Source organism: Sceloporus occidentalis, unplaced genomic scaffold, assembly GCF_023333645.1.
Source record: "Sceloporus occidentalis isolate IW3139 unplaced genomic scaffold, rSceOcc1.0.p SCAF_8, whole genome shotgun sequence".
NCBI classification, from domain to species: Eukaryota; Metazoa; Chordata; class Lepidosauria; order Squamata; family Phrynosomatidae; genus Sceloporus; species Sceloporus occidentalis.
In genome coordinates, this window is record NW_028316988.1 from 49,812,681 (window position 1) to 49,833,410 (window position 20,730).

A 20,730-nucleotide genomic window follows, 5' to 3' on the forward strand; every position below is an offset into this window, starting at 1 on the left:
AGGGAATCCTGGGAATTGTAGTTTATTGTGGCCCCAGAGCTCCCTGACAGAGAAGGCTCGATGTCTCACAAAACTGCAACTCCCAGAATTCCCTAGTATTCACCCAAGACAGTTAAAACCGTCTCAAACCGTTTCCTCAGTGTGTTTTGGACCACTCTCTTTTGGGCGTTATTGTACTACGGTTTTTTTCTCTGACTGCGACAAATGACTCGAGGCCCTCAGAAAGCATTCGGTTTTTTCCGGCAATTTCCGGAACCTCTCGGCTTGTTTCCCCTCAGGCTCTTTTTCGTCCTTTCGGCATCTTCCGGAAAGATTCGTCTCGCTTCGGCGAGACTTCTTGTGGGATAGTCGGGGTGGGTGGGCGGAGCCTGGGGTTCTTCCTTTCGGCAATTTCCGGAACGTCTCGCCTTGTTTCGGCCCAGCGTCTGTTTCGCCCTTTCGGCATCTTCCGGAAAAGTTCGGCTCGCTTCGGCGAGGCTTATAGTGGGACCGTGGAGCAGGTGGGCGGAGCCTGGGATTCCTCCTTTCGGGAACTTCCGGCGCGGCTCGGCTTGTTCCGACATCTTCCCTCTTCAAATGAGGCTTATAGTGGGATCGTCGAAGCGGGTGGGCGGAGCCTGGGATTCCTCGTTTCGGGGATTTCCGGCGCGGCTCGGCTTGTTCCGGCGTGTGAGGTGTGTCTCTGAGGCGCTGGGATGATGGCGTCCTCCTCGCGAAGGCTGCAGACCAAGCCGGTCATCACTTGCCTCAAGAGCGTCCTCCTCATCTACAGCTTCGTCTTCTGGGTGAGATGTGGCTCAGGGAGCCCTAGGAGCGCCTCCCCTGAGCGGGGGCTTGTTGTTCTTATTGGGGGCTTTTCGACCCCTTTAAGGCATTTTGGACTTCAGCTCCCAGAATCCCAGGCTATTGGCCAACGTGGCTGAGGCTTCTGGGAGATGAAGTCCCAGGTCTCTTAAAGGGGCACCGTCTTAAAGGGACCACTGCTTTAAACTTTTCCAACTCATAGCGACCCTATCCTAGTTTTGGGGGGGTTTGTTTTGGCAAGATTTGCTCATTGCCATCCCCTGAGGCTGAGAGAGTGTGACTTGGTCCAAGGCGGGCTTCATGGCCGAGCTGGCATTTGAACCCTGGTCTCTTAGAGCCGTAGCTCCAAAACACGCCCCAGTTTGAGACTGCTTTAACTGCCTTGGTTCAGTGCTAGGGAACCCAAGGCAGTTCAAGCAGTCTGGGTTATTTCTGCAGTGGGTTTGGACCGCAGTCCAAGGCTCAAACCACTTTGCCACGCTGGCTCTCCATACAAGGGCTGCATCCACACTGGAGACATAACCCGGTTTGGCCCTTGGCTTGGCTCAAGGCTATGGAATTCTGGGAGTTGGAATTTGCTGTGGGCCCAGAGCGGAGCTCTCCTGATACTTTAAATATAATTTACATTATACATATACATATATATATATATATATATATATATATATATATATGTATATATAAAATTTAAACAATACAATGCTCTGACACTTTAAAGTAGGGGGTGGCCTCCTGGTCTAGATGATTTTGGACTGCATCTCCCATGATTCCTTACTGTTGGCTATGCTTTCTAGGTCTGATGGGAACTGTAGGGCAAAACATCTGGAAGGCCACAGTGGTCCACACCAGTCTAAGAGCAGATAAAAATTGCTCCTCAGTCTCAGAAGCCCCTGTTTCTTAACCTTTTAGAGAACATTCTTTCCCCCTTAGGTCCCTTCCACTTCCAAACTTCTTTCTGGAGTGAATAGGAAGACGCTTTCTGTAACCTTTCCCTCTAACCCTATAAGCAGGGACATAACTCTGGACAATAACGGAAGCTGCTTCTTTATGGGTTGTGCTCTTTCTTTGTGCTCCACTGAGAAGAATACAGTAGCTTTTCCACCTACAACGTGGTATGAATTGCGAACTGCAACTCCCAAATCCTTATCCATTGGCCATGCTGGCTGGGGCTGATGAAGTGCATGGCCTGAAACATCTGGAGAGCACCCATGAGAAAATGGATGCCCGCTTTTCTCTCAGCACTTACAGACGTCACATTATGATCTCCCATTGCTCCGTGGCATTTTGTAATAAAACACATGTAACACACATCTGTCTTCTAAGGCATGTCCTCCAATAGCAGAGGTTTCCCTGTGGCAATGGGTTTCCTCTCTGTTCTGGTTTTTGCTATCTCTTTTGTTTTTTGTTTTCAATATTCCTGTTTGCTGTGTTGGCCCTGTTCAGTGAATAACAAATCATCTGTGGAATGCATTCAGTAATCCCTGTCCTTTCCTTTCATCATTGCTGCTTCAGATCTTGGAATCAGGTGAGTGTGGTTTCCCCTGGGAGTAGCAGAGTTGTCTTTCTCCCTCAGGTGTGCAGCTGCTGTACCTTCTTTCCTTTTGTGTGCAAATGAGAGAGACGCATGTCTGTGAGCCTGACCCCCGAACAGAAGGGGAAGGATTCAAAGAACAGTCCTCATTTGTTTATATTTGAAGGAGTGGGGCAAGAAAAAACAAACTTTCATGTGAGGGAAAATGAATGTATTGTTTTGAGCTGCTGATCTGTGTTTTGGAAGCAGAAAAATGAGAGAAACAAGTCGGCACAGGAGTTTTGTAGACTCTTATTTTATCTGTCACAGGATTCCAGGTCCAATCAACAGCATATTCATTTAAAAGGATCAGGTGGCAGGTGATGATGAAAAGGCTCTGTCTGAGGTCTAGGAGAACCACAGTCAGGGTGGCTAAGGGGTCCCCTACTTCTTTGGGCTAATTTGACATTTGATATTCTGAGAAAGGGTTGTGTTTACTAACAAAATGACTGTTGCAGTGGCTGTTGCCAATCACAGAACAACCTGAACCTCAACAGTCAGAATGATGCCTTGGAAACCATTTCTTTTGTTTTGTTCCAGTTCCAGCACACCTTTTTCACAGATGATAGTTTTTATCTTTTCCTCCCAGCCAGTGCACTGGTCCCACTATCTCTTTTGTGTTTCTCATAGAAGATCCTTTGCCTTTTGTCACCCTGAAGCACTGTCTCTTCATCATGCATGCCTAAGACCCAGTGTGGTGCATTGAGTAGTATCTTTCACATACTTAAGATACTGCAGATTAATTCTGGCTTTGCACCCATATAGTCAACCTCATCAAGACATAGTAAGATTGATAGTGCCTTACTATGCAGGGGAAAACAAAACAGAATGCAGCAGAGTTGTCAATCTTTGGCTGTTAACTGAACTGCTATTCCAGCAATTCTTCAGTACTGGTTCTTCAGTACAGATATAAAGGCAGAATTGAGATTCTCTGTTAATGGTGGAGTGTGAATTGAAGCAATACTAATGATTGGGAGGAATTAACACAGTGTGAAAATGTGGCTGTTGTTGTATCAGCTGAAATGGTTTTTACTGAAATGGTACACTTTTACTGATGGATTCCCCCCCCCCCCCCCTTTCTCGTTCTTCAGTTTTCTGGCATTATCCTTCTGGCAGTTGGCATCTGGGGAAAAGTTAGCCTGGAGGTGTACTTCTCCCTGCTGAATGAGAAGGCCACCAATGTTCCCTATGTCCTGATTGCCACTGGTACAGTTGTCATCCTCCTGGGGACATTTGGCTGTTTTGCCACCTGCCGGGGGAGCACTTGGATGCTAAAATTGGTAAGTGACTAGAGCACAGAAATCCTGTACCTATCTTTACATTTGCAGACATGTCATATGTTCATAGACTCCCATCACTAGTCCCAGCTTCTGCCAGCCTAACAGTTCAAAAGCATCTAAAAGTGCAAGTATGAATGAATGAATAAATAGGTAGATAAATAGGTACCATTTTGGGGGGAAGGTAACAGTGTTCCATGTGCCCTGGCATTTAGTCATGATGGCCACATGACCATGGAGCCATCTTCAACAATGCTGGCTCCCTTGGCTTAGTAACAGAGATGAGCACTGCCCCTGACAGACACCACTAGACAATCACATTAAAGGGGAATCCTTTACCTTTATCATTACTACCTCTCAATTTTATCTTCTTCAGGCTAAATGTATGCAGTTAATAGGGCATTGTTTCCACATCCTTTGCCACCTCTCCTTCGGACATGTTCTGGCTTCCTGATAATCTTCTTAAACTGTGGTGGCCAACAGTGGATATGTATAAGAAGCAGCAAAACTACTTTCTCTCCCTTTTCTCTTTAGATTTTTCCCCTTTTCTGTTTTGGCTTTTGTGGGCTTCACCAACTATAATTGAATTTTAGTTCATCAGATTTCTCCTCTGCCCCTCACTGCATTCCTTCCCCCCACTTTTGCTCTTTCTTCACTGTTGCCCTTCCCCAACAAATGCATGTACTTTTAACAGTGCCTGTGATTCTCTGTGTACACCGTATGTGTTCAAAGTGTGTTTACATAATGCTCTAATGATGGGTGCTGTCCTTTCAAAGAATAAGAACATAAGAAGATATGTGCTGGTTCACAGCAAAGGCCCATCTGTAGTTGCTAACCTTGCACTGAATTGTGGTTTCAGGTACATAAAGGTAACAGACCACTGGTTTCATCTTGTATCCACTTGGACTTTTACATGCACAAAGCTTAAGGGATTATATGAAATTGCCTTCAGTTGCCTGTGGCAAATTCATCTCTAGTGTAAAGCGGTTTCTTGAAGCAGTGGCTGCTGTTGTGATTTGCCAAGTTTAGTCTTGATATATTTTTGGAGCTTATGAGGTTGCCATAACTCGACAGACAACTCGAAGACACAAATAGACATACAGAGATATTTTTGTAATTCATTGCTTGTTTGAAGGGCTAACAATATACTTCTAAGGGTGTGACTTCAGTATAACGTCTTGATAAGGAACTGTGTTAAAGTTCAGTCAAACAGTTATATGTCATGCAGTTGAATTCTTTGTTTTAGCCATAGTCTGTCACACGCAATATACCTACCCAGGCTTAAGAGTAAAATGCATAACGCCAGATAAAAATGCATAACCATAAACATTGTGGCAGTAAACTAGGTATAAATGAAAAGCACTAAAAATCTTCAAAAATGTATATAGCAACTGGACTCCAATAGAAGGCATTGCTGTTATCTACAGGAACCTTTTCCCAGGGTTTGTTTTTTTTTTTGAGCATTTACTGTAGTCTTATGGGTTGCACAATTTTCCTTAACAGCTACGACAGAGGTGTGACCACACAGGTATCCAAAGAAGAGGGAATCTCCACCAAGTTGGTCAGCTTCTCTTTAAATGCAGAGGGAATTAGCTTACACTTACCTTTAGGATCATTGGCACTAGTGTATACCAATACTCAATGAGGAGTACTCCCAAGTTTGGGTGAATTAGAATCATAGAGTTGGAAGAGACCACAAGGGTCATTAAGGGAATTAAGGAGGTTTTATTTAGAAATATGCAAAGTGCAATCATACATATGGTAGTAATTCAAACAGACACACATTTAGAGCTAACTGAAACGGAAATATAGAAATTGGATAGCAGAGTTTGAGGGGTGATAATTACCTGTCTGAAGAGTACACTGTGGAAAGCAGGAGTGGATCAGACTGCTGGATGGCTTCAACTTTAGGGTAACAAAAACAGTGATTGGATGGGACAACCTAAGGGTGAATGGACATTGAAGTTGGCTGGGATCAAATCAGGAGGTAGGCAGAATGACTGGCTTCTCCTTTGTGTCATGGTGCAAGAGAATATCCAAGAGCTGGGAGAAGGAAGGAACGATTAGTACACCCATTCAGTATTTTCTGGGCCTTACACATGCCATCTGGTCTTTTCTCCTATCTCAAAAGAAATCTACCTGGTGTTCCAAAGGTCACTGTGACCTCTTTAGAACATGTTAGCTCTAAATATGAAATTACGGATGCCCTAAATACAGTGCAGGGTATGCAGGGTGTACTAACAACATAAAGAATTAAAGCAGTCTGATACCTCTTTAATTGCCATGACTCTGTCCTACAGAATCCTGGAATTTGTAGTTTGGTGAGGTACCATTGCTCTCTGGCAGATCAGGCTGAACACCTCCCAGGATGCTGTAGGATAAGTCATGGCAGTTAAAATGGTGTCAGACTGCTTGGCTACACACAATAATAGGGAATGAGTGGCTCTTGGTGGTGTTGAACTGTAGCATTCATCAGTCTGAACCATTACAATGAGCGTCTTTGGATGATGGGAACTGTAGTCCAGCAATATCTGGAGGGTCCATCTCTGGTATCTCATCCCAAAACTAAATAATCTTGAGTCCGTTGTAGAGCCCTGATGTGGGATCCCTGAAACATTTTACAGTCGAGCATAGTGGACAAACAATCTTTTATTTTGGCAGCATACATACAAACAGAGGCTGTCATCCCATTCAGCAGTTATAATATTGTAAATCTGACATAAAATCTCACTTTTACAGTTGTTGGGTCAATGCAATGACTCACATTTTTCCAATACCTACCTTTTAAGCTGCTCATTCTCCCCAACAAGTGATGATGCATCCAGCCCTCTTCATATAGTTATGTAGCTTAAGAGGTAGGTTTTTGGAGGGTGGCATCAGGAGATGTAGCTACATCTGTGTAGTTACATCTCCTGATGCAGGATATTGGCCTAAGATTCTTAGGAAGTCTAGTGAGCATGCCATCAAGTGTTGAGGCTATGGGTAAGATGAAAGGAAACCCTTATTCTTTTTATTTCAAAAGGATAACAGTCTTAGAAATACTTATGAGGTGCTGTGGGATTGACAATGGAAGAAACCAAGCATAGTCAGACACATATTCTAAACTTCATAAGAAAGCTGATTTCCATAAACTTAGGGAAATACTGGCAGCGATCCCCTGGTCGGACAGTTCAAATGAGAATGAAAAATGGGAGGATAGAACAAGTACTTTTAGAAAAGGGAGAAGGAAGACTGCAACAGACTGTAAAGGACACTACTAAGGATGCTATTGAAACTACGAGTCCCAAAGAAACCAACCTCAAGAAAATAGAAGCCTTAATTCAAAATAGATGGTTTAAAAGTCAAAATAGGGATTTATTTCTTTATCTTGCTAGAAAAGATGGAATTTGGAAATAATTAGAAAGAACCTCCCTCCCCTTACGCTCAAGCTCTGAATGTGGTTACAGCATAGCTAAGCAGGCCTATCTTGAACATGGCAGAGTGAGCCATGTGGGGTGATTCTGACACAGGGATTCCAGCTGTTGAAAACCAAAATGTTTAAAGAGCCAAAGGTTGATAATCATTGCTGTGTTTGGTGCTAGTAGTGCTGATGCTGTTTTTTGGCCTTGATTCCATTTTTTCTGTCCACAGTATGCCATGTTCTTAACTCTCATCTTCCTTGTTGTCCTGGTGGCTGCCATTGTGGGCTTTGTCTTCAGACACGAGGTGAGTCTCCATGTCTGGTTTTAAACAGAATTGGGAACTTTAGACCTATACAGATTGGGAGAAAGGAGCGGACAGAGACCACCCCTTTTTCCCCTGCATCCTGGCCGTGCCAACCAAATAGCGCAGCAACAATGTGGACGCTCCGCTCTCCTGAGCCCTACTTTTGGTCCCAGGCCGACACAAAGTGCTGGTCTGGACCAGGCCTCAGATATGCCAAACTTTTTCTTCTGGGTGATTGTAATAGAGCGGTAGCTTGATTTCATTGAAAGTAAGGCATTTGCTGTCGAGTTCAGTATTCGACTTTAGGCCTAAGGCATGGATGGGAACATTTGGTCCTCCAGGTATTTTGGGCTGCAATTATCATTCTTTGTGCTGGGTAGTACTGACGGAGATTTGGGTCTTAAACATCTAGAAGGTGGAAAAATCTCCTCCCTTACTTTATTTGTCTCCTGTTTGTCCTCATAATGAGCCAAATGTAGTTAACAATATACCTTTAAAATCAAGCACATCAACATTTTTAAAATCACAATTCTGAAAGCAAAGATTAGAAGATTCAGCAAAACAATTGGAGCTTTATTATATCCCTAAAGGTTTCTGCAAATGTTTTTATCTGGTGCCTACATGACAACAAGGACGAGAACAAGTTGATTTTTACTAGGAGCAAGTTCTGTGGATTAACATTTAATATGTAGAAATGTTTGTGTCTGAAAACTATTCAGCCAATGATCCAGACATATTATTGAAAGAATTGCATTACATAAGAACAGGGATTAATTTCAGCAGTTCCTTCAAAGGGGATTTTTGTTTATGTCTGGCCATTCAGCTGCTGAGTCTTAAAATGTCATGGCACATATAATGTAGGATGCTCTCTGGTATTGTTCAGTGTCTGTTTGGAATCAAATTCATTTACTTGTACTGTACAGATGGGAGCATGGTTGTTCCTCTCATTCCACACTTCTCTGAATCTTGCAAGTCACTTTTTAAAAAAAATTCAGAAGTATCTATAAAGATGTGTATTTTATCACAGTTTAGTATAAAACTATCACAAGCAGCTACCAAAATGTGTACAGTTTTTAAAAATGCAGACTAGAATAATAGAATCAGAGTTAGAAGGGTTAATATAGAAACAGAACAGACTTGTGAGTGATCTCTTGCAGAAGTGACACAGACTAAAAATAGTCTGATCTGCCCATCCTTAGTTGGGACAAGAATTAGAAGAGGTAATGTCCTAGTTGCACCTGGGAAACACATCTTTTGAGACATCATGTGTTTTTATGCACATATGCTAGTGCTTTTTAAATTTGAGATGTGATGGTTTTATTCTTCTGCAAATTTGATGGCTTCAAATTCCTATTTAAGTTTTTTTTAAATACATGTGAAATTTTTACAAGTGATCTCTCTTTGTCCTTTGCAGATTAAAGACAGCATCAAGAAAAACTATGAGGTTGCTGTGGAGAAGTACAACGGGACCAAAGATGAACGCAGTAATGCAGTTGATACTATCCAGACCATGGTGAGCCACCATTTTGTCTCTTCTTCATAGTACTACTGCTAAAAGGCCTGCTTGGCTTCTTCATTATACTGGGTACTTCTCCATTTGTTGCTGTGCTAACAATTGAAGATTAAAGGATAACAAAGTAGGCCTCTCTAAAGAGTGAATTCCATTAATCCAGGGCCATGGCTATCTGTCATTGCAGTCCATCACACCTTTGATGCTAAATTCACCCCAAGGACAGCATTGGCAGATTTCCTTACTCCTGAGAAGGTTGACATGGCACAGCCTTTATGAACTCAAGGTCCTCCCATAAATGAGGTTGGCAGGACTAAAACTTGGGGCAGGAGGAAGCTATTGTCATAGTTAAAACAAACATTGGCCTGAACAGGAGAAAGCTAAGCTAAGGTTCATCTTGTAGTGTGTTGATAATCACATGAAGTGTTGTACAATCACATTTTACTTGATTGGTAGTGCTTCCTGGTCCTAGCCTAGATGGCTCAAAAATAAGATTCTAGAAATTCTATCACTTCATCCAGATCAGGATTATTATATTTTTCAATCCAAAATATCTGGAAGCCCTTTCATTCAGGAGGATTGTTCACCTGTGTATATGTTTTATCACTGACTGTGAAGAATCTACCAGGGGAATGATGTGGAGATGGTGTGAGTGAAAAGAGATGAAACTGTAGACACAGATATAAAATTCCAGTGGGATCAGAATTCTTAAAATTTGTTGAAACTGCCTTATCAAAATATTTTTTCCTCATGTGTGAACATGCAAAGATCATTGAAGGAAGCCATATGTGAATAGTTGCAGAGATTGAGGTAAAAGGTCATTTTATGTCCTGTTTTGTTTTGTGACAGCTGCATTGCTGTGGAGTCTCAAGCTTCACTGACTGGAATACAACTGACTACTTCAAGCAGAATGGCATTCCCATGAGTTGCTGCAAGTCCCTCGACAACTGTACAGCTGGAGATCGGAAGGATCTAGACAAAGCTAAGGGAAAGGTGTATGAGAATGTAAGCAAACTCAAAAATTGTGTTCTTCGGAATAGGGAGAAACCTGTTAAATCAACACTTACTCTTATAATAATGAGATTTGGTCTTGATTGCAACACCACACTCCTCAAGAAATAGCTTGATAATGGACATGATAGAGGACAAAGAAGTGGAAACTGATTGCCTGCAGCCAGAATTTCTCTGGTAGAGAAATGAGATAACCTTTCAGTTCTTTTATTTAATGTCTTGCTTGCTTCCTACTTTAATTCATTTTAAGGGGAAACAGGAGACTAATATCCATGATCAATTGAATGTGACAACAAGTACCAGACTGGTATGATGGAATGGCTGTGATTGTTTTGTGGCTACTTTGACTTTGTTTCAGGTCTCCCTGCTCTCATGAAACTATGCTGTCTGTAACAGAAAAGGGGAAAGTCCTGCTGTGTGCTGGGACCAACAATTTTCAAAGTACAGTGGTCCCTTCCCTTACGTGGGGGATCTGTTCTGGACCCCCAGAGTAAGGGAAATTCCATGGATACTCAAGCCCCATTAAAGATAATGGGGTTTGTGACCACGGCGGCACGCACGCCATTACTTTTTGTTTCTTCCATCACAGCTTCCAGCGTATGCTGGAAGCCATGTAAGGTGTCCCCACGTATGACATGGGCGCACTGTACACTGCAAACAAGGGGCTGTATTTGAGGTCAAATTGATAATATTGACACAACCTGCAATGGCAGTTTCCATGCTGATTTTGGGTTGGATCAAGAGCCATTTTCTATAAAGTTTTTGGACTAACTGAAGCCAAGGTTAAGCTTTTCAGGGATGTAGTTGCTTTCTTTTTTTTCATGAGCAGCAGTTGCACAGAAGCTTTCAGGTGTACATTGTTTTTTCTGTCTCACTCCCCTCCCAACAGGGTTGTTTCAATCTGGTGATACTAACAATGGACTCCAAAATGAGCATTGTAGCTGGGATCTCCTTTGGCACTGCATGCTTCCAGGTAAAATTTTCTTTCCTGAGCCCTCTTCAGGCTTATCTTTTTCTGTGTTAATGGGTTTTCATTCCTTCCTCATCCTCACCTCCCTCCATCTTCATGTATGATGGTAGGTAAGGCACAGAAATGTGGAGGCAGTCAACGGCTCTGGAATGGGTAGCTGTTCTGCTGATAAGACTTTCCGTTTTCTCTCACACATAGAATGCAGGTGGCTGGCTCATAGCCAGGTACACACTGCACTAATATGAGGTTGCCAGCCCTAATATGAGATGCACGGCATGGTGTGTACCAATCTGCTATTTCCAACACATTGGCAGCAGCAAAACTACAATATTATGGTGGAGCAGTTTGCTACCAAAGCCTGCTGGGAGTTGGATTCTTGAAGCTCACACACCTGTCTCAAGGCTCTCTCTTACAAGCTAGTGTTTAAATGATCCAGGTACAATATAGGATAGCTCACATGCTTGGTATGGCAGGAGGTAAAGTACAATTCTCTCTTGTTTATTTGAAACAACAATCACATTTCTTCTTCCAATGCATGTTTTATTTTCTTTATTATGTTCATATTTCACCCTGAGAAGAGTTGGCTCTTGGAGTCTTCAGTGGGTTGATCTTGCATGCAAAGAAGAAAAGAAAAAATGTATAATTCAGTTCAGATTGCAGCAGCTAGAACCTTTATTCATGTTGCACAGAACGAAGTGATCAAATTCTGGGCTGTAGCACTTCAGATGGCAGTTGAGGTAATTGGTTTTTTAGTCCTTCCAGCTTAAAGCAAGCCCTCTTCCTCTGAAGTGACTGCTTACTATTTACAGACAGGTTTTTTTACTTGGGAGAGCATTCAGAAACATAACACACACATATAATGTCACAGCCTTTCACAATTTGAGGCCCTGACAAGACTCCAGATCAATGGAAGGGTGCTGTACCATTGCTTTATGCACTTGGAAATCAATGTTTTATGCACTTGCAAATCAATCTTGCCAGAAAAGCAAAGTAAAAATAAATACTATCCATAATTTAATGTCTTTATTTGCCATTCATTGTGTATAGCCCAGCTGAAAGACTGGATTGCATGCTCTTTGCAGCTGTGAAGGTTTATTTACAAATTAGCAAGGATATCAGTGTGAAACTCATAAACGGTGGATGATTCATGGAGTACAATCTGACAACCTGTGGGGTATTAAGAATTCGTATCCATGGAGGCCAAGATAGATTATCTTTGTCTTATCTATACTCTAGATGGAATAAAAGAGCTTGTTGGAACTTCTTTTATTTTTAAAATCTCATCTCAGTTTCAGCTGTTTCAAACAGCTGGTGGTTCAGTTTGTTTTGGTCTATTGCCCAGCCACAGCAGTTGTTTGAGAGTTGAAGTCCTTGGGTATAAAACATCAGACTTTTAGCTTGTGGCTAGCCATTAACCCTTAATCTTGCCTCTTCTTTCAGTTGATTGGAATCTTCCTTGCTTGTTGCCTCTCCCGAGCCATCACAAATAATCAATATGAGATGGTGTAAATTGCTGTCCTGCAGGCTTGCAGCTGCAACAAAGGTATGAATCTTTTTGGCATGATCCCTAACTCATATATATTTTACAGTATAGTTTCACACTGAACTGAGTGCATGGCTTTTCAGATAGGAGAAGTAGCCTTTAAATGTCCTTGCAGTCCTGTGAGTATGGTATGATTTTGGCAAGTGCAGATTTTGGCATCCAAGTCAAATTAAGTATTCCAAGAGTCTTGGCCTCTTAAAAATCCCTCCCCGCCAAATGTCTAGTCCTTTTGGAGGTGAAGCTAGGCTGGGATGTGCAGTGCCTGGTGAACTGTGAATTTGACAATAGCAAGCTGATGCTTCTTTTTCTCCTTTTCATCTACCCTTTCTCCAATAACAGAATTTAATAGATGTGTTGGAAGAGAATGACTTCAGTGCCTCATTATAGCTATTTGCTGCTCTCTTGGGGGGAAAAGAACTGAATAAAATATGCAGATTAAACAATTTGGTTTTATGGAGATCAGATTTTATTTGGCTCAGGGGCTGCTTAGTATAATGAAGATAGTGGTTCAGGTATCCCAGTGTAGTGAACTCTGGCTTGGACCACATTTCTGTATTGTAAGTTTTTCTGACTTTATAACTCAGCTGAGATTCATCTAGGTTTGTGTGATTGTGTGTTTGCTGGGAAGCTGAAGCTTACAAATGGAAATACCATTGTTCAAGTGCAAAGCAAAGGCATGCTTAGACTACTGGGTAAAGTTCTGGCTATATTCTGAGAGAATACTATAAGGGTGGACAAAATGTACTTAAGTGATCCCAGTGTTGGAGCACCTTTTCTACAAGGGAAGACTACGTGTGTGGGAAAGAAAAAATAACACCAAAGGAGCAATGTGATAACCAATATTCAGTATTATACTACCTCTAAACAGAGGTATTTCAATACTGAGTATTGGTTACAGGAGACATATTGTGTGCCTGCCTTGCTTTTGGGCTTGGTGGAAACTTCTGGTTCCATACTACTGGGAGTTTCTAGTCTGATACACCATGGTACGTCTTGTATTTACAACAACAGGAAGAACTCATTTGAACAACACTATTGTTACCCATAATTATCTTCTGGACTCTGGAATGTCAACCTTTCCATGTAATTTGTTGTTCTTCATTCTTTCATTCCAGAATTTTGGGACACTTTCTTTATACATTAAAAACAAAAAAGCAAAAAGAAATCTTTTGGGAACGACTTCGTTGGAAACCCAAGCTCCTAGAATCCTGTTTGATGACATCACTTTCTTCTGGACCTATTTTTTTGAGGAGGGAAAGGATTGAGTGCAATTACATATGTACAGTGTTCAATTTTGGGTTGTTGTCAGGTCTGTTCTGAAGGAATGGTGGATAGAACAGATAGTGTAGGGCAGATCGTTAGCATAGCTCCTTCAGGTCAGAGATAGTAGTTTGCTGCATTGCCCCAGCTATGTTGTGAATTGTAGAATTTGACCCTTATGAAGTTTGCAGATTCTTGGAGACACTACCATAAAAAGGGAGGGAAGGAAGGAAGGAAGGAAGGAAGGAAGGAAGGAAGGAAGGAAGGAAGTTTTATTACAGGGCCGGCTACATAGTTTCTTGGACACTTGCCTTTACTTTATTTATAGTTTTATATTTTTTAGTACTGTACTTTAAATAGCATCTTTTAATTTAGAAGTAAGAATGACAAGTCATGAAAACAGTCATGAAAAAACTGTCACTTGTTAGAGGCCTTTGGCCTAAAAATGTATTTTAGTCCATACTAAGGAGACATACAACAACCAAAGTAGCCCCAAAAACTTCAATGTGCCTGAACTGAAAGTCCCAGCAATTATGCATTCTGCACTTTGCAACTATATTATTTGATATGTGTTGGATGCACTTCTTCTTAATGAGTGTTCACAGGCATCAGCATTCTTGGTGGCTGCTGCTCAACTTTTTAATACTTTCGAGAGCAGTGAGCCTCAAACTTTTTTAGGCTACTGCCCGCTTTCCACTTGGGCAATAACCCTATCGCCCCCTAACATCTATTTTTTGATATTAGGTCTACCAGCCTGCCGGAAAGTGGTGTCTACCTCAGTCACACACAGCTCGCCATTGTCTTCTCCTCCTCCACCTTTCATGTGTGAATACAGTAGTGGCAACGGCTCAGGCCTGCTCCTCCCTGTTGTCTGCATCAGGCTTCCAAGGAAAGGAAGGATGGGTAGATGGCCACTTGGTAGCTGTTCCCAAGGTGACTGGATGCAAAGGGAGCAGCACCTGGGCAGCTAGTTATCTTGGGAGCAGCAACCAACTGTTAGCTGAGCAGTAGGTGGGAAGCCTCTCTCCTGTGCCGGCCTTGCAGCAAATGCCAGAGGGGGTGAGAGGTTTCTCATTCGCTGCTCAACCACCTGCTCAGTCACTGCTCCCTTTGCATCTAGTCACTTTGAGAGCAACAACCAAGCAGCTGGCTGAGCAGTAGCCAAGAAGCCTCTCACCTGTGCTAGCCTCATGGCAACCTCATGTAGAGGCAGAGAGGCTTCTTGGTCACTGCTTGGATGTTGCTCCTAAGAAGACCAGATGCAAAGGCAGAATCTTCTCAGCTGTGAGGAAGGACTGTCAGTCCTTTTTCGTCAGGGCAGAGAGGGGTGTAGCCAGATTCCCACTTTTTCCCCCAGCTAGGAAGTACTCTCATTCTAAGAAAGGCAAAGGACTGTTCCAAGAACTGGCCCCAGATACTCCTTCCCCTCCTTCCCGAGAGACATGCCATGCCACACAGCTTCAGCTCTTCCTCTGCACCCAGGGATTGTTTGTTCTGCTACCTCTTCTCTCAGACTGCCTGATGGAAGAAAGCAGTGCAGCTCTAACCTGCCAAGCAAGTCACAGCAAAGCTTACAAAGCTTAAGCAGGGTCCCAAATGTGAAAGTTTCATTTTGCTGTTGTTTCTCCCCTGCTGCCATGTGCTCTAATCCCTTATCTCCACCATGGTTCTAAAGGCTGCTGGTTCCTCTTTGACTGAAGGCCCTCCTGCTGCCCCCATTTTTCTCACTACCCCTCTGGATCTTTCCAATGTCCTCTCCCGGGGGCGGGGGAGCATACTACCCGCTTTGGGAATCACTGCTTTAGAGCAAAGAACAGCAGTATGGTGGATGTGTGGCTTTTAAGGCAATTTGGGTGAGTTCCTGAAAAGCACACTGGAATTTGATGGCAAATTGTATTGCTGAATTTTGGTGACAAAGCAGAAACAGCCATTATAGCAAGCAAATAGTGCTACTTTTAAATGAGTTTCTTTAGGTTGCTGCTAAAACTCAAGACACTACAGAAAGAAAACACATTTTCCCCTTGTTCTGATGACTTTTTCCATTTGGTAGCCAAAATTTGGTTCCCAGGCCTGCTAGGGTTGCCCACCTATGTTTGTCTTGCCAGAACCTGGGCCTCTTGTGTTTTCTAACAAGGGAGTAACCTCCTCCTTCAACCTATATCTTTTGCTAGCCCATTATAAGGTGAAATGCATGCTATTTGTCCAATAACAGCCAGAAAATGAGTACATAATTTGAGTAAATTAATGAATAAAGGATGTTTTGTTTTTGAAGCAGTGAACCAGTATTCCCCCTGTCGGATTTTGGATGTCATTGTGACGTAAAGCAGCTGGTATGACACTAAGGGTTCTATATGTACAGTAGTTTCAGTTTTATGAACACTAAAGTCTTCAGAATTCAAAGATATAGCTGTGTTAGTCTGTGGAATCAGCATGTAGAGAGATCTTGTAGCACCTTTGAGACTAACTGAAAGAAAGAAGTTGGCTAAAGTGCAGTTTTACTAAGGGCTGTAGTTTTACATTTTCTTAACCAAAAAGAGTAAATCTCATTGACTTCAGTGGGACTTACCTCTGAGTAAAACATGGTTATGGTACAATGTGGTTTAAACTTTATTTTGAATTATCCTCTTGGAAAAGTGGGGTGTAGTCTGCCCTGGAGCTGCTTCTATATGCTCAGACTTTGGAGGCAAGGGCTTGAACCTCTGTTTAGCCTTGGAACCCCACTGGGTGACTTTGGGCAAGTCACACTCTCCCAGCCTCCGAAGATGGCAATGGCAAATCTCTGAAGAAACTTCGGGTTGCCATAAGTTGGAAATTACTTGGAAGGCACAACAAAAACAAGTCTGTTCTGGAGCTGCTTTTGTATGCTCTAGAACGTGGAAATATTACTTGGTTTGAGTACAGCTGCTAGAAATCCCCAGCCACTGGTTATGCTGGCTAAAGATTCTAGGAATTGTAGTGCAACAAAGTAAGTTATCAAAGCTCTGTCCTCCCTAAATAATGCCTTTTAGTACCCCATTGCTTTTTGTTTTTGTTTGTATAGATACAAACTACGTATGTTATTCCATTAGTACAGTGCGTCCTTGTCTTACGCGGGGATCTGTTCCGGACCCCTCCGCGTAAGGCAAATTGCACATATGCTTGAGCCCTTTGAAAATAATGGGGCTTGTACATGATGTGCGTCGCAGTGTGCTTGCCATTTCTTCCGTTGTGCGGCTTTCAGCGTAAGCTGAAAGCCATGTAAAAGGCACCCGCGTATGATGCGGGTGCACTGTGCCAGTATCTTGCAGGATTCTCATCATTGCTTGTTTTCTGTGGAAAGCAGCCTTCTGGCTTTATCATGGTCAGCACTGGAGGAAAGTAGTCACCCTGTTATTTGCTCTTGAATCCCTCTCCATAATTGGACCTGTGAACAGGGGGAAAGGAATGGTTGTCTTCTGCCTTTTGAAATAAGCTTAGTTTTCTCATCACAAACTTTTGTGCCTGGCATAAGGCTTCCCCAATCCCTTCGTCTTTCTTTCTTTCCTGACTCACGTTTTTTAATAATACTTTTCAAAAGTTTTATTTCAATAAAGCCTTTTTAATTGGACTGAAAGTATTGTGAGGTTCTGTGCATGGGGAGGTGGGGTTCAGCCTTAACAGCAGTGACCCCGCTGGATTGGGCATGATTCTGATCAGCAGTATTATTACATGATGCTTTAAACACATTTTTGTATTAAATAGGAAATCATCTTTGCCTTGAAAATGTAATAAATAATTACATTATTATTATTCTGGAGTTCATGGTTTGATTTGATGCCTTTCTTACTTGTTTTCTCTTGGGTAAGCACTTTGCTTTGCCAGTGTCTTAACTGTTCCCTTGGTTGTGTGTTTCTTGGGACTTGTGGGATTTTAAAAATATATTTAGGATGTGGAAAGGAAAGGGTGGGATGCCAAAACACCCTAATGCAGACGCCTGGAAATCAAAGGCATTTCCTTCTATTGTTCTTGGGAGGTCCCCCCTGTCAAGGATGGAGGATGGTCCTTCTGAGAGGTTCTCCTGTAGCTGTGGTTCTCCTTTCCTGTGGAACTAGGAAAGAACCCTTCAACTACAGGCTGTTAGAAATGCCCCGAAGACTTCTTTGTTCCAGTCAGCCTTTCTTAAATCCTCATGCTGTAGATTAAAACCAAAACCAATGCCTTGCAGTATATGAATTGTGAAGTTTTTTCCCCTGATCCTGATAAGAACTCCAGTATATTGTGGGATATAAAAAATACTTCATGTCTAAAGAAGTACTTGTATGTGTGGAATCAAACATGTTCCATCCTTTCACTTGGAATGAGAAAGCTCAAATTGGAATAAAAGTCAAATCAAATAAAACAAAACACATTTGTATTATGGGCTATTGTGCTGTTTCTAAGCCAGATTTATTCTACTACCTTCCTATCCCACACTCCAGAAAAAGTTTGGCTTTCTCTCGGACTTACCTTGTCCGAGCCAAAATAAGTGCCCCAATGTGAGATGCCACATTTGTTCCAGTGAGATGTTTATATCATGCCTTTTAGGCATCATACAACAAAGAGTTACTGCGAAGATGGGATCCTCAAAAAGTATAAGAATCCAGCGGTGTAAGGAGGTGTCAGTCTCGGAATTAACTGCATCTATATGCATCATATAAATATTTTAAGTAAATAATGAAAGAGACAAGCCATGGTATATATTTTAGAATTTACCATTGCTTAGATTACACAACAAAATGGATTTAAAGCAAAAAAAAAAATATAGGATGCCTCATACTAGCAAGCTTCAAAGATGAACAGTAATAGAAGAAACTGAATATAGGGCAAGAATATCAAGGCCTAATTTGACCATGACAAAACAAATTAAGAGTTCACTAGTATTTCTTGCCTAAGAAACCCCTATGAAATTGACAGGGTTGCCATAAGTTCACAGGCTACTTGAAGGCACATACACACAAACAATGAATATTTGCCAAACATGAATGGCTTCATAGTTTTAATAATCTGAAGTCTGGGAAGAGACACGGGCCTTTGGGCTTATTTTGGAATATATGGTAGAGGTGGATGATCTGAGCAAGTCGAGGTCACCAGTCTTATCCCCTGCCCACATTTTCCTGCTTCTTTTGTGCATCATTGAAGTTTGTCAGCTGAAGTAAGTACAGTTGGCCCTTGGTATCCACGGGGATCTGTTTTGCCCCCCCCCCATACCAAAATCCGCAGATGCTCAAGTTCCATTGTCCCCAATGGCAGTATGTGCATGCGGCCACACCACCATTAGGTACAAAGGGACTACAATGGTGGCACATGCACATGGCAGTGCTGCCATTAGGGACAGCCCCTGTTGTCCCCAGTGGTGGCGTGTGCACATGGCCACACCTCCATTAGGGACAAAGGGACTTGTTCCTAATGGCGGCATGGCCACATACACATGCCACCACTGAGGACAACGGGCTTGCCATCCACAGATGCTTGAATCTGCAAGTGGTAAGTCCATGGATACCGAGGGATGTCTTAACTCCCTATTTCAAGTTTAAAATGAGGTGAATGGGGAGCAAGGCCTATATTGTAAAGTAGAATTGTTTCTTTGGGAGATTTCTAGGAGTTTGGTTCTCCTTTTCAACAAGTCATATGAGATCCCAGGTGTCTTGTTCTGAGGAGGGAATATAGTAAGGGTGGCTGTGCTGCTAATTTCGGTGTTGCGATGCCCAGCACAGGGGCTGCAGATAGGTGTGTGTGTGTGTGGGGGGAGTTGCCTGTGACCAGTGGGCCACTTGTTGCCTCCTTTGATCTGTGGGTGCCACATGGGTTCCCTTTGGCCTTTGTGGGCTATTTCATTTTCTTTTTAAAAAGTCAACTCATCAATTATTCATTGTGAGAGAGCCAGATGCCTTCCGTTGGTGCTGTGTCTGGTGGAGATGCTGCATTTTAAAAAAGTGTTTAAATGTACCAACATTACATTAGCAAAAAGAATTATTTAACCCTAACTAGGCAAATCTATGGTGAGAGCCAGTGTGATGTAGTGATTTGAGCATTGGACTATGATTCTGGAGACTCAGTGATCTTGGGCAAATCACACTCTCTCACCCTCAGGGGAAGGCAATGGCAAAGGGAAACCTCGGAACAAATCTTGCCAAGAAAACCTCATGATAGGGTCACCTTAGGTTTGTCAAAAGTCAGAAATGAAGGCACGCAACAACAACAACAGAGGAAAATTTGTGGCACTGTGATATATGAAATGTAATTGTACGGCTGTCCAGAGTGCATTTATCAGTATGAGATGAATGCCTAGAGGCCCAGCTCTCTCTCTGCCTATTATGACATTTTTCTTCTTGAAAAAATAAAGTTGAATGATTTGGAAGTGTTTTTCCACCAACATTGAAACTGACAAGACACTGTCTAGACTCCTCTCTGCAAAAAACACCTGCTGAAATGTCCAAGCTAAGTTTGAGGAATCCCTTATCAATGAACTGGAGGTTAAAGAGTAATTGCTAATGTTTGTTTGGGCTTCTGGCAGGAATAAAAATGGAATGAGTCTTCCTGAACACACTGTTTTCTTGTCAAAGTTGTCCTATAGATTAGGAAATAGGAGATTCATATGTATGACCCCCTAATGCTGGACCGTGTGTCTGCCAGTTCACCCTTTACTAATACAAGGCCCATATGTGACTTCCTGCTTACGTAGAAGCCACGCGATGGGAGAAAGAACACATGGTTTTTTGGCTTATGCTGGGTCCAGAACTGATCCCCTGCGTAAGCCAAGGAACCACTTTATATAGCATTGCAGCTATCTTTCAGTAAAGCATCCATTTTCTGCACTTTTCTGAATGTATAGGACACAGGGCTTGCAGAAGGAATATGCAAAGTGCATCTTGTTTTGTTTTTTACGGCAGACAGCTGGATGTGTGTTATGTGCCTTCATGTAGTTTCAGACTTATGGCAACCCTAAGGCAAATCTATCACAGGGTTTTCTTGGCAAGATTTGTTGAGAAGGGATTTGTCTTTGCCTTCCTCTGAAAGGAAGCTGAGAGAGAGAATGTGACTTGCCCAAGGTCAACCAGTGGGTTTTGTATGGCTGAGTGGAGA

The 20,730-nt window shown here is 42.4% G+C and overlaps 1 protein-coding gene across 1 annotated transcript; it reads left to right on the top strand.

Moving 5' to 3' along the window:
* The first annotated feature begins 375 nt into the window (after positions 1-375).
* TSPAN6 (tetraspanin 6) lies at positions 376-17,418 on the top strand. Its single transcript, XM_089536692.1, has 8 exons — positions 376-785; positions 3,466-3,654; positions 7,282-7,356; positions 8,771-8,869; positions 9,716-9,871; positions 10,767-10,850; positions 12,288-12,390; positions 13,506-17,418. The coding sequence occupies exons 1-7, from the start codon at positions 696-698 to the stop codon at positions 12,354-12,356; spliced, it is 762 nt and encodes a 253-aa protein (XP_089392818.1). The 5' UTR covers positions 376-695; the 3' UTR covers positions 12,357-12,390; positions 13,506-17,418.
* Positions 17,419-20,730: the final 3,312 nt, after the last annotated feature.

Coding starts and splice junctions, on each gene's coding strand:
- TSPAN6 (XM_089536692.1), top strand. CDS start 696: ATGATGGCGTCCTCCTCGCGAAGGCTGCAGACCAAGCCGGTCATCACT. Junction 3,655..7,281: donor GCACTTGGATGCTAAAATTG/GTAAGTGACTAG, acceptor TTCTGTCCACAG/TATGCCATGTTCTTAACTCT. Junction 9,872..10,766: donor AGGGAAAGGTGTATGAGAAT/GTAAGCAAACTC, acceptor CCCTCCCAACAG/GGTTGTTTCAATCTGGTGAT.